General features: G+C 35.1%; 1 protein-coding gene and 1 long non-coding RNA gene across 4 annotated transcripts in view; one reads left to right on the top strand and one right to left on the bottom strand.

The window, feature by feature from the left end:
• LOC148944928 (uncharacterized) overlaps positions 1–6877 on the bottom strand; it is an 87504-nt gene extending 80627 nt beyond the window's left edge. For all 3 annotated transcript variants that reach the window (XR_016142677.1, XM_089098562.1, XM_089098563.1), the window contains exon 1: positions 6735–6877. Coding sequence is in view for 2 of the 3 variants with exons in the window: in XM_089098562.1 (XP_088954688.1) it covers positions 6735–6793 (59 nt within the window). In the remaining variant the exon portion in view is untranslated. The remainder of the gene's footprint in view (positions 1–6734) is intronic.
• Positions 6878–8036: 1159 nt separating this feature from the next.
• Positions 8037–14401, top strand: LOC148944927 (uncharacterized). The gene is made up of 2 exons (XR_016142706.1): positions 8037–8073; positions 14205–14401. It is a non-coding gene; the product is annotated as an uncharacterized LOC148944927 (long non-coding RNA).
• Positions 14402–14798: the final 397 nt, after the last annotated feature.

Here is a 14798-nt window from a genome sequence, read left to right as displayed (position 1 = left end):
CACCTACAAATTCAACACAAAAAAAGTTACCTGTTTTTGACGCAAGTCGGAACCCATTTGACATGTGTCAAAATACTTGGGGAATACCCGTGGGTGGAACCTGGTGTATTTGACACGTGTTGAAATACTTGGGGAATATCTGTGAGTGGAACCTGGTGTATTTGACCAATATATCTACAAAAAAAACGCCATCTATGTTATTTCCAGAGTGTATGTGCCTGAGTTTGCTTGTTTGCTGTTAATGGGATAAAGCTATTGCACTACTTTGAGGTTGTTTTCATATTGATTTGTACTCTTTAATAGAAAAATTTATAGTTAAGTTAAATTGAGTGATATCCTCCAATCCCTAGAATAGGTCTTTCTCTTCGGACATCCTCACCAGCGCCTTCTTTTTTCTTAAGTGGACTGGAGCGTCATCTATAACGGCAATTTCTCCCATATCATTAAGTTGCATCTGACTTTCTACTCGGAATAAGCAGAAGAGGGGAAAGAACCCCCGCAAGCGTCGCATTGTGCCCGCCGGTGATTAGCTACCCGAAAATTGTGGTGGATAGGTGAGGGGTTACTTACACTTCCTTAGCTCCTGGGTGATTTCAGTACCTGGACTTTGATTACTGGATTGCAATTTGCCTGATGACGTGAAGGTGCGATGGCGACGCTTGTACGAAATGCTGTGCTGAACTTTATGTATCGCTCGATGCAAACAGGAAACAAAATAGAGCAAATTGTTAAAAGAGCAGTGGAGTTTTTTTCTCATATGGACATATTAAACGCGAAAGAAAAGTTGATCTCTATCGGGAGCGAACTGGGATATGATTACGTATTCCGGAAAACTGCCAACGACAACGATAATATTATTGAAATGGCGAAGATATTATCCCATATGCCAAAGACAAGAAAACATTACCAAAATGTGTTATTGTGGATCCCTAGGTAGTTCCCACATGTCCAGACGAAATCAGTGCTTGCAATCTAGTCAAAGTTAATGAACTGTGTTGACGCATCGATTTTGTATGAGATTCTATATCCGGAAAAATCAAGCTAGATACAGATAAGTCCTTCGATCAATTAAGTATAGTGTCTGAACAGTGTATTGCTATTTCCAACGCTATGTCCCGAACCCCTCCCTCTCTTGGACCATAAGTGACACAACAGAAGCCTCTGTACTCAGTGGTGGTTAAAAATATGCCATCTGATCTCAACTCGCCCCACGCTAGCCAAGAGTTCAAAAGCAAGCTGTGCCCAAGTGGGGTTGATTCGGACTCTCTTGCTCGAAAGCGTAGCAGAAAGGACTGGAAAATCCTTGTAAAGTCACACGTTTCAGCAGCCCAACTAGCTCAGGCCATGAGTAGTGAGCAAAATGACACCCAAGTGAGAGTGCCCCAATTTGTAGGCATTGTAAAGCGGATTCCTAGTTTTCTAGATGAAAACGAGCTAAGCCGAGTAGCTGGGTGTGAAAAAGCTGTTCAGTGCGGTGACACTAGAGCCTTCAAATTATACTACCCGAGTCGCGCTGATATGAAAAATGCTATTGCCAATCCCCTTAAGATCTGCCTTGAGCTATTCAGGGTTGAGGAGTTCCATTTCTTGCCCCGGCGCTGCTTTAAATGTCACATTGTTGGACATATCGCTGCCAACTGCAACCAACAAGAAAAGTGCTCACACTGTGGCGGCACTGATCATACGTCTTCAAGAGTTAGCCCGTGCAAGAAGCCCCAAATGTGTTTAAATTGTAACTTAAAAAAGCAGAATTGCTACCACGCCTCATGCCCACTTAATCAAGCACAGCCGTCTATGCCTCCTGTATCTTAATGGGCTGCAAGGTGTACTGTTGGAATATGAATGGTAAAGTGCTGGAAAAATTGCCATTTCTTAGTGATCTATCGAAGAAATATGACCTTATTTGCCTCCAAGAACATTTTCTCACGGAAGCCAGTGTCAACTTGCTAAAATTTTCTTCAAATCATCATTATATTATACAGCCAGCACGCAAATTGGGCAACCACAGACGTCCTTCAGGAGGGCTTCCTATGATCTCCAAATCTGGTCCCCTCTCCCTTGCCTGTCTCCAGCAAAGTGAACATTTCCAGTTTATTAAGTGTGAGGATTCCATTGTAGCCAATGTTTACTTGCCTACTAATCACAATAATATTGTTTCGGAGCAAAAGTTTGCTGTCGCTTCCAAGAGACTCAGAAACTCAATAAAGACAGTACTAAGTGAGGGCTAACCATTAGTTATTTTGGGGGACTTCAACTATAACATTGAAGACAGCAGCAAGTCTTGTGCCCAAGCGCTTCAAGGTTCACTTCCTAATGGATTCATGCTAGCCACAAAAAACATGCAATTTTCTTTTATAAGTCTCTCCCAATCTCTGTCTAACATCTATCATGCTATTAGTTATAATGTTGAGCTACCTACTGTACAGGTAGGACTTGACAGAATGTACACAGGCCATCTGCCCCTGTCTGTCACTATCCCATGTACTGTGAATACATACCCGCCGAAACCTAAACCGAAGCTCGTGAGTGACTGGAAAAATGGTTTCCCGCCCTTCATTCCAACAAAAGTGTGACGAAGTCCTCGGAAAAATTAAGGTCCCATTTCATCTGCTCCAGTGGAATGCTGACTTACCTGATAGTGAAATAAGACTGCAATTGAACCTATACTTTACCGAAATATGCCACACTTTAAAAATAGCTGAAAGCTCAGCTGTTCCGAGTGTTGAATTGCGCCGCACATCTCGAGTAAAAAGATGGGCCCAAAACTCCTATTTGGTTAATACAAAGGCTGCGGCCAAGTTTTGGCCGCAGATTTGGCATGAGTGTGACAGGCCTAAAAGTGGTGCAGCCAATCAAATTCGTATTTTTACTAAGCAGAAATTTGCAAAAGAACTAAGCGAAAATTTGCAAAAGAAAATCATGGATAATCCTAATCTGATTTGGAATCTGCGTGCAAAGCCTGCTGAGTACAATAATCCGAATGCCAGTGAGATTGGTGAGAATGTATGGGTTCATTATTTTAGTGGGGAATTTGCAGCCCCAGATGAGTCGAAAAACCAAATGTTTTGTGAGCAACTAAGTCCCCTCCTTACTAAAGAGTTAAATTATTTTGTTGTGAATAGTAGTCAAATCCGTGAAGTGTTCAAAAAATTATAGAAGAAGTCATCAAGTGGTGCTGATAAAATATGTGCACATCATCTATTGAATGGTAGTCCCCTTTTACTTGAACATCTTGCAATTGCTTACCAGATTATTATGAAGCAAGGTGTCGTACCATATTTATTTAGCTCAGGAACGATAACACCTATACTGAAACAATGAAAAGCCACAAGAGAACCGTCTTCTTATAGATTGATTAACTATTTCCTCTGTTTTTTGCAAGATTTTCGAATTGTTAATAATAGGTGACATTAGGAAGTGTTGCAAGGCCCCTCCCCACCAGTTTGGTTTCCAGTCAGGAATGGGATGCTCTCACGCATTAAATGTTGTAGCAAATGTTCTGTTAGATGCGCACATTTCTAATGAATCGCTGGCTATTGGTGAATACAACATACGCTGCCCTTTTGACTTGGGCATACATGCGCAGATAATGCTAGAATTACGGAAAAATGGTGTCGACCCAGCTATTGTTAGACCTCTTTATGATCTGTATCGCCAATTAAATGTGTGTGTACACATTCCTAATGCAGAACCCACTAGGAAAATCCCTGTAAAAAAAAGGTATTAAACAGGGTGCAATTTCTTCGCCAGAGTTGTTTATTAATAGTATTTCCGAGGCGCAGTCCAAAGTCACTAAAAGCTGTATTCTAAGAGGAATAGATGTGACCTTAGTTGGTTTTGCGGATGACATCTTGAATTTTACTCGGCAAATAACTTCCCTAGAAAGTAATTTTAATATCCTGTCATCTCAGTATGGTGATATTGGCCTTAGTTTTAATGTATCAAAATCGGAAGTAATGCTGTTTAATTGGAATAAATCTGTTCTACCTCACATTCAACTAGGATCTCTGTCTATTGAGCCTGTAAAGTCACTAGTATATTTGGGACTGCCCATCGGAGACACACTGTCATCTACCCGTTCGCTAATCATCACACATATAGAGCATAAAATTAGAACTGCGTATGGGGCCACAATTTCTTTGAAGAGAAATTTTAATAGGTTTTCACTGGCTAGAATTTACAATGCTGTCGCGCAGCCACATATATTATATATAACACCATTTTGGAAACTTCTGCGTAAAGAAGATAAATTTAAAATCCATAGAATTTTCTTCAGATATTTGAAGTTTTTGCTGCAAGTTCCACTGAGAACAATTAATTCGTACCTGATCCGGCAATACGCAGTATCTGATCCATTTGCTGCAGTTAATCAGTTGCTTGACAAGTATTGTGCTAAGTTCGAGGGTAGTAGCCATCCTTGGCTACCCCTACTCTCGTCACTTTGATTGATTTGTATGTGTGTTTTCTTTGTCTGTACCATTAAGTGTATTTTTTTTTTGTTTTTTTTTCTCTCTTTTCTGTTGTTTTTTTTTTCATCAATTTCTGTATTTATGATGGGTTTAAAATAAATTCAATATTCTTGTTTCTTTGTTTTTCTTCAACTTCATTTAATGTATAAAAGTATAAAACACTATTCAAAAAGTAGAAGTAAGAAATCTAACAAAATGTTTCAAGTATGTAGCATTTAGTATGACAAAATTATTTAATCCAAAGGAGTAGGATATTGTGACCTAGATCACATAAATGTTCTTTTTTCAAAGTGTTGCATATATGCCACAGGAATAGCATCTCCAAACACTATCTGGAATAACCCACTTCTTGTCAGTTTTAATGGCCCAACAAAGATTTGTTCATTGTTGAAACATTTGGTCATTTCAAAGTGTGATCTGCAATTATAATCCACCTGAAAATTTATAGTCTGGACTGTCTTTTGTCAGGAAAGTCCAGAATCCTACCGACAAAACATGGCTCCTTGCTTTTTTTGTTGCTATAGAAAACGGTGTATTATTTTTCAAGTTGAGGTTCAACTTCTGACCCAAATTTGAGAATTTTTTTTTAGTTTCATTGATAAGTGCTAAGGAAAGGGAAAATGACTTCCATGTGAACCTATGCAATTTTTGGCAGTAGCGGGTACTCATAAATTTGACAGCTTTATTTTTGTCAGTGGATCTTTGAATTTTGACACCAATTATTTCTCATTTGTTTTACTTGTTCAGTGAAGTTTTGACAGAGACACCTATATTTCAACAGGGCCTGTTGATGTCTGTCAAAAAGTTGAAAAGGCTACTACAAAATATTTGCAAAAGAAATAAATCAATTTATAGAAGCCATTATCTATATTTGAATTTGACTAAATGAACATTGTTAGTGCACCCGATATTCCACTACTTTAAACAAGAATTTTTGACACTTGTAACCTAGTTTTGACAATTTAATATTTGTTGCCATTTAATTTTATCAAGAAAAGGCTAATGTGACGAGAATTGAGATAAAATCAGATGTATCTTGATGCATTGGTGCTAATCCCAACTTTTTTCCAATAAATAACCAAGCAACACCAGTTTAAACATTGCATACCTGAAAAATCGTTGGGAGCTCCTTTCTTGTCAGAAACGGGACACTGACTAAATTTAATGTTCTTTCCTTATCTGGGTGTACCAGATATGGCGTCAACGTTTCATAATGTTGAAATACAAAAACAGCTTCAAGAGATGGCGCTCCAAGTTATGGCTAATCAGAATTATTCTGTTTTGAAGGAAAATTTCAGCAGGGTTTCGAAAATTGCATTTTCAAATCATCAGTACCTTTACCCTAATCAAATCATCTCTTTTCAAAGCTTAATATGGCCACCCTTTTTATGGGAAGTGCCTCTAAAAAAACAGAAATGGTAAATTTCTAGGTGGCCCTATAATTTAGCTAGGATGAAAGTGAAACCATCATTTGATGCCTTTTTTATGCTCTTTCATAATTCAATAATCACTTCTGGGGCTAATTGCATCTTGAGCCCTTAAAGGGGCCCCAAAGGTATATTATATGAATTATAAAGACCATAAATCCCAGCTGTCATGCTAGCTAAATTATATGGCCCACTGCAAATTTACCATGAATTTTACCCCCCCCCCCTAAGTGCAAATATATACCCTGAATTGTCAACAGCAAAGTTCCAAATTTCAAAGTCAAGTGCTATTTTTGTTGATGGCATTTGAAAAACTTGAAATGGTAGGAAAACAGTTTGAATTGAAAATCAAGTATTTTGCAGGTTAGGTTATAATTTCTTTGTAGGGTTACAAAAACAAAATACCTTTGGGGCCCCTTCAAGGGCTCAAGATGCCACTAGCCCCAGTAGCAATTACTAAATTGTGAAAGAGCATAAAAAAAAGGCATCAAATTATATTTTCACTTTCATCTTAGCTAATTTATATGGCCTACTGCAAATTTACCATGAATTTTACCCCACCCCCTTAATGTGCAAATATATAGGCTACCCTGAATTGTCAACAGCAAAGTTCTAAATTGTAAAATTCAGGGCTATTTTTGTTGATGGCATTTGAAAAACTTTAGATGGTAGGAAAACACTTTGAATTAAAAATCAAGTATTTTGCAGGTTAGGTTATAGCTTCTTTGTATGGTAACAAAAACAAAATACCTTTGGGGTCCCTTCAAGGGCTCAAGATGGGTATTTGTTTAGCCTTGTGTCCCATGACAAGGAAACATGTTAAGAAAACAATTCTTACCTTAAAATATGTACAATGATCCTAGTTCTTATATTATCCAACGGGAGAACCTTTATCATCAAGTTTTTCTTTTAAAAAATCCTTCTTTTTCCAGCTTAAAAGAGAAAGTTTCCTAAAAATACCATGTTGAGATTCAATGCATAAGTCTTTTTAATTGCCGCTATAAACTGCCGCCAAATAAGTTGTTTTATAGATAGCGTTCATTCTTTTTTTTTCAAGAGCAGTGGCGAAGGGCCACTATCAAAATATGAACGCTAAAGACCGGCATGAACGCTATCTATAAAACAACTTATTAGGCGGCAATTTAAAAAGACTTAAGCATTGAATCTCAACGTGGTAGTTTTAGGAAACTTTTTCTTTTGAGCTAGAAAAAGAAGGATTTTCAGAGGAAAGACTTGATGATAAAGGTTCTCCCGTTGGATAATATAAGAACTAGAACCATTATACATATTTTAAAGTAGGAATTGTTTTCTTAACATGTCTCCTTATCATGCGACACAGGGCTAAACAAATACCAAAAATTTGTGTGTTAGGCGCTTTTTTGCGTGACCGGTCGGTTTAACCGGTGACATAATTGGTTCTACCAGTTTGAATGTTTGTCACAAAAATAGACTTGTTTGAAACCGGAAAAAATTGTTTGTGATCAAACGATACATTCTCGCCAAAATACCGGTTGTTCTTAAAACGAAAAAGAGACAACATTATTTAGTTTTAAAGCTTTGAAACGTGAAATTGTAGCTTTAACTACAATCAACATAATTTATTGACTACCAATTAGAGGTTTAGTAACCTAGTTTTTTAAAAAACTAGTTTCGGCTGAAGTTGCACGATGGATCATTCCTTTGTTTCATTAGTTTCAGAGCTATGACCTATATAATTTACCTATGACAAAATTCTATAAGATATACTTCACTATGCTGAGCTAAACAACTTTCAACCTTATAATCTTTAATAACTAATTTAGGGCATGCAATCATTTCAAGTTTTGACTCTTCAAAAGGAAGAGCAATATCAACAAATTTATCAGCTTGACCAACTTTAATGCTAAATAAGACATGCATAGGCTTTTTATGAGTATTTTTGGTAAAATTCTAGTTTAGCTACTCTTTGCTATCTTGGAGAGGTTGGGTTAGGAAAATTGGTAAATTTTTCTAGTTCATATAATTGACTTACAAATAAAGTAAACTCACTACTTGATGCCTTTTTTATGCTTTTTCCAAACATAATAATGGTTTTTGCCACAAATGAATTTACCCCCACCCCTATATATATCAATTTAGGATGTATATTTGTACATTAGGGGTGGTGGGGGAAAATTTATTTCTGAAGCAAATGAGAGGTAAGTTTAAACTTTACCCCCACCCTCCCCTAATGTGCAAATATATACCTTGAATTGGTGTATATAGGGATGGGGGTAAAATTCATTTGCGGCAAAAATGATTATTATATTTGGAAAGAGCATGAAAAAAGCCATTGAGTGGTATGTTTACTTTATTTGTAAGTCAATAATATGAACCGCAAAAAATTTACCAGAAAATTAAACTTTCAGGGATGGGTCTAGAGACTAAGGTATATCCCAGGAAGGTAATTTGAAGTACCTACCTCCACTTCTCCCTCCAGAGGGCAGTCACCTTTGATGACGTTTAAAAATCTATCTGTTATGAAAGTGAAACCTTGCAAAATAGATCTTTTGCTTAAAAGAAGTACAAGCAGACTGTTTTCTGCTTAACAACTTTGCTCATTTCCAATTTATGAGGTTTCAAAGATCTGTAAATATATTCCCTAAATTATGAAAAAAAAATCCCATGAATATGGCTTAAAATTCTACTCAAATAGCAGGAATTGCATTTTCAGAACTAAAACCAGAGAAAAAGAAACTGATAACTGAAAATTAAGGTAAAATGTTGTTTTATTGAAATTTCACCTGTCAAGCAGGCAAATTTCTAAGAATTGGAAATTGGAAGATGGTTAATGTGGAAGCTTGGCAATACCTTCCCATAGTATATTTTTGGCCCTTGATTCATAACTAAAAGTTTCATTTTCCTAACCTAACCCCTTTCCAAGATAACAAACTGTAGATACACTAGAAATTTACCATTCTTTCAAGTGTGAAACTAATTATCCTCTTTATAGAACCTTAATTGCAATGGTAAATTTTATTGATATGAAATGAAATATTGAAGTCCAAGAAGCAAAGTTGAAGTAAAATCAAATTCTTTACAGAAAAAATTATTTCTGTAAATATGAATATTCAGCTATGTCTTTATTTGAATAATATTGAAAATCAATTCAGATAACACATTGAAGAATACATAAATGAACTTTCTTATAGATTAAAGAAGAGAATTTTAAGGCCTAGTAGTTAAAAGGCACATAAATCCATAGCAAAAAATGGCTATAAAAAGATTTTTTTTTTTCAATAGTTAGAATGCAATCTTATACAAATAAGGTTAAATTAGTTATTTAGTTTTGTAACAACCTAGTTCTGGCTGAAGTTGTATAATATGGATCTTTCCTTTTTTTATTAGTTTTGGAACTAAGATAGAGTAAACAATATTATAAGTTTTTAGGTATTTTGAATCCTTCATCTTTAAATGATTTGGGTAAAACTTTGGACTGTGTTGTATTTAGGCTAAAAAAGCAAATTTACCTATGAAAAATTCTATTGGATAGACTTCACTATGTTGAGCTAAACAGATGTGAACCCCCTAATCCCTACTAACTCCTAATTTAGGCTGTGCAATCCTGACAATTTTTTAACTCTTCAGAAGGAAAAACCATAGTAACCAAATAATGAGCTCGACTGACTTGAAAGATAATTTTCATTTCTATAGGCTTTTTATAAATATTATTTTGGTTACATCATCATATAGTGGCATGAAATCAGAAAATGGGAGTAAGGTGCCACTTTTGGTGTTGAAAGGATGGGAAGCATGAAAAAAAACTCACAATCTCCATGGTGAAAAACCTTTTGATGTGCTCCTAATGGATGCGTTGTCAATTGCAGTAGGTGAACTGTTAGTTGGCTCTGTTTACTTTCATTACAAATCAAGACTGGACTGGATAATTGTGGACAAAGAAAAGCCAAGACAGATAGTCCAAGTAATTGAGAGGCAAATGTTTAAATGGCTGGGGCACGGGTAAATGGTAGGAGTATGAATGACTGACTCTCTTGTTGGACACATACTTATCAGGTTAGTTTTGGGAAGGAGGCATGCCTGCCTAGAGTCTTAGGCATGCTGATCTTGCTGGTGGGCTTTTGCCTAATTTGGGGGACAGGTTATTTCCCAAGTAGAAATCCAAAGTTTTTTGCCGTTATCCTTATTTAGCTGAAGCTTTAAAAGTTGCAGGCAAGTGAAATATACAGCGTACCATGTGTCATATAAATTGAAGTTTTTTTTAGCATCCTTATTTAAATCCATACTTATATGTAACTATGTATTTTTGCAATATTATTGAAGTATTTGATACCTTCTTTTGAAGTATTTTATACCTTCTTTTTATGCACTAAGTAACATGCTATTGAACACAAATCTGCTATTACACAAGTCTTAATCTTTAAAGCGATTTGTGATTTTAGAGTCAAAATTATCATTTTAAGGAGTCGAAAGACAATAGATAAAGACTACAATGGAACTATCAATGGATGAAGGACCTGGAGTTTCCGTTTAAAACTGCAAATCACTGAAGTCAACCGAATCGAAGACTACAATATTAACATCGTGTAGTTATATCTACACCATGTATCAAGAAATCTGCCGAAAACACAAAGAGTTTTTATTACAGGAACGGGCATGCCACAAAGATACCAACATGGTCTTAATCAATGTAACATCCTTCGTCATAATTCGTCAACCACCAAAAAAAAACCCAAGAAGATACATTGTTGATATTTCCCAGTCACGCTGATCATCACCACAAATGGCACCTAAGTAACCCAGTCATAATAAAGAAACTCTGTTCTTCCCCATCTTACAGAGAACTTGAAAGACAAGAATGACTCAACAAAGAGGCATATCTTCCTCAGCAGAAGATAACAAACTCACAATATTCCTCAAACTAGAAGAAACATATACCAGATTAAAAGACGTCACACGCATGCAGACCAAATCCAAGTGTCCAAGGTAATCAACTGAAGACATAACCCCGCAAAACAATCAAATGAGAAGCTTAGTCATACGAGCCATGAAGCAGCAGAAAATTGATTTGCAGCAGGAAATCTATAAGAACAACTTCATCAAGAACTAAGATAAGATATAACTTACATAAACTCCAATCTTTATTAAATGAACATTACATCCAAATAAGGTTTTGATAGATACTTTGATATATAAAGATTGAAAAAAAGGGAACCAATGAAAACTTTTGATACTGATTCTAAAATTTATAGACTATTATAAATTTTAAGTTTAATTGCAGTGATAATGGGAAAAAAAACACTAAAGTTCGCTTTTGCAATAAGATCAATAATCAATCAAAATCAACAAGTGAAAAGGGTAGATAAGAGAAATGCAGAATTATGGCAGGATGTGAAACAGAACAGATTAAAAAAGACGTGTGATAAAAATTAAAGGACAAATTAAGTGAACAAAATTAATATGCCAGAAAACCAGTGAAATATTGTAAATCATTATTGTGCTATGTTTTTAAAATTTAGTAATCATGTATATTTATAATTTGAAATACCCAGCATCAATTGGACCAAGCTATATTTAATTCTTGTAATCCTAACAAAAAAACGAAAAATACTAAACCCTAAATAAAATAAAACGTAAGAAAAACAACTGAAGCTTGGTATTAAAAAAAGGAACCCATTATTGTGAGTGTATTTAAAATTTAATTTTACATTTAAGTGACATTATTATGATCAGAGATGTAGCAATATAATCTAATGAATATTATGGTAATTTTAAATAAAAAATGAAAATTTATAATATTAATCCCCCATTGTGAATGAAATGCATTCCTTTTGTACAAAATAATGAACAATGTTTTAATTGTAAAAATAAATGCATAACATGAAATATTTTAATTATATTATGAGGGCATCAACAACTAGGGGAAGGGAGATATGTAACGTATTGCATTGCCAAGAAAAGCGTTTCCTTTGCATAGAAGCAAAAAATTGCATCTTTTGAAAAAAGTATAATTTTCTGATAACCCTACAATTTTGCAACAGAAATGGGTAATGGCTTACGTGCCAAACTCAATGTGCTGGTGGGCTTTTGCCTAATTTGGGGGACAGGTTATTTCCCAAGTAGAAATCCAAAGTTTTTTGCTATTATCCTTGTATAGCTGAAGTTTTAAAAGTCGCAGGCAAGTGACATATACAGCGTAGTTTGTTTCATATAAATTGTGTTTTTTTTACATACTTATTTAAATCCAACCTTGTTTGTTCATTCGGATTTGCATCTAATCTCGTAAGCTTTTTTGTATCTTCCCAGCTATGAGCGAGGTAAGCAAACCAGTTGTTTTGCAGTAGATATACACAGAAAATTATGTGAAAAAATCAGTCTTAGGAAAGTATCCAAAGACGACCTGTTTGAACACTTATTCACTTGTCATGCAAATTTTTTCAATTGTCCATTTTAAGTGAGTACCAATAAATTCATTGTTTATTATGAATTTCTTGTTCGTATTACAAGACGTCAGACAATCTTTCTTGAATTCTAGGTAACGCTCTCATTGGGAATCAGAATTATAAGAGTAACAAGGTATTCCTAAACCCGTAATCCTTAGTCTCAAGAAAGAGGTAACAAAACTCAATCAGATCCCTTTTCATTCAATTTATAGGAGGAGGGATTCAAACCCTTCGTTCTGCTACCTCTAAATGAAAAGTAAGAAACACCCTTAAGATTTAAAAAACCCCTTAAGAAAAAAGTAAACTTATAAATTGAATAAACCCCCCCCCTCCCGTTTCAGATGACCACTCAGCATTCAACCTTTGTTTGTATCATGGAGATGTCAATGAGTACAGCAGAAACTGTTTCTGCAGAGAGTCTATTCCAACTGTTGATGATTCTTGAGGAAAAGAATTGAGTGCAGACTCTTGATAGGGTATACTACTTAAAAGGCTTGGGACCAACAGTAGAAAATAGTGCTGAGAGAGAATTAGCCCTCATTAACTTATGGGCTAGAATGGCATCACCTCTGTCTCTCCTGTATACAAGTATTGAGGGTTTCTGCTTTGCTAGTCTTTTTTATAACTCCGAATTTAGACTTGCAGGGTAGAAAAGCTCCCGCAAAGTAAAGCAGAATCTTGTCAGCAGGGGTGAAACCCCTCATATACGTAATAATTTCTTTTCGTTTTAATGTTCCTCCTTACTTTCAGTTGAACAAAAGTTTTTTTTTATTTAATTTCTGAACGTTTTTTCAGTAATGCTGGGAAATTCGGCGCACGGAAAAATGATCTTCCCCAACAAAACATTCCTCCATTGAAAGATCCTCCCGCGTAAACCCCGACCCCCCCCCCCACACACACACATGAGCAAAAAAAAACTGAAAACGTCTGTATACTTCCCAATAACCAATACTATATGTAAACAATGGACCAAGTTCATAACTTTCAGCCTGTCCACCAGGGACTTGTGGAATTAAGTCATCCTCAAAAACATAGTTATTAGATTTTTCAACTATGCTGAAAAAATGGCTGTCTCAAAATTTTGATCTGGTGACTTTGAGAAAAAATGAGAGTGGGAGGGGGCCTAGTTGCCCTGGAATTTTTTTGTCACTTAAAAAGGGCACTAGAACTTTTAATTTCTGTTCAAATGAGCCCTCGCAATATTTTAGGACCACTGAGTTGATACGATCACCCATGGGGAAAAAAACAAATAACCACGCATCCCTGATCTCTGGTAAAAAATACAAAGTTTAACATTTTTGCAGATAGGAGCTTGAAACCTCTACAGAAGAGTTCTCTGATACGCTGATTCTGATGGTGTGATTTTCATTAAGATTCTATGAGCTTTAGGGGGTGTTCCCCCGTTTTTGAATATAAGGCAAATTTTCCCAGGCTCGTAACTTTGGATAGGTAAGACTAAAGTTGATGAAAGTTATATATTTGAAATCAGCATAAAAATCCGACTCTCTTGATATATCTATTGGTATCAAAAATTCTGTTCTTTAAAGTTTTGGTTACTATTGAGATGGGTCGCTCCTTACTTACAGTTTGTTACCACAAAAACTGTTGATAATTTCATAGGTTTCAAAGTTAAAAGTTTTTACATCTAAGCTTTAACTTTTTCTTTGTTTTTAAAAGGGTATAAAATATACTAAACGCGAGTATAAATCAAAACATATTCAAGGGTAGGTTATCAAGTTGTAGAAAAATGTATGTAGAATCTTATGAAAGATAGATTTTAAACAATTAGAAGCCTTAGGGGAAAGAAAAAGAAGCAAATTTGGCTGAGGTGTATATTTTTTTATTTGTCTTCTATGGTTTATACTCTAGAATGTTTCTTTTGTTCTTAGGTCCTGTGACATACCAGTCTCCACAACAAGTTAAGCCATCTAGAGCTACAAACAGTCAAAAAAAATTTCAGCTGCTTGAAGAAAACAAGGAGCAAATGCTATCTTTTATAGAATTTAAGAAGAGACGAGAGAAGAAATTTGGAAAGAAGACACCAAGAAAACTTGGAAATGAAAAGAAAATTTTTAGATGCATATAAAGAGAAATGAAATACAAAAAACATACATTTGGTTTGACTTTATTAATCTATGTATTTTTATTTTAATATACTCATTTTTATCTTTACAAGCCTAACCTTCCGGAATTGAACCATCTAAAGTTTTTTTTCTCAAATATGGTCAAAATCTCAGGACTTAGTAAACATACTAACATTATCACAGTTTTACTTATAAGTTGTCTACAAAATCATGATTAACTGTTTACTTCAATTTCCATTCTAAAAAAAAAACAAGAGTACATTTTACAAGAAAGTTTTTTCAATACTTTGGTCAAAGTGAAAAACATATGCAAAGTGTGAAAATAATAGTTGTATATGTGCAAAGAAAATAAAAATATATGGGATACTGAATAAGGAAGCTAAAACCAGTGTCTATCCT

The sequence above is a fragment of the Artemia sp. Qi Xiang Cuo genome, chromosome 13 (assembly GCF_049724085.1).
Source record: "Artemia sp. Qi Xiang Cuo chromosome 13, ASM4972408v1, whole genome shotgun sequence".
Lineage (NCBI taxonomy): Eukaryota > Metazoa > Arthropoda > Branchiopoda > Anostraca > Artemiidae > Artemia > Artemia sp. Qi Xiang Cuo.
Note: the sequence above shows the minus strand (reverse complement) of the source record. Positions and strands in the feature narration are given on the sequence as shown.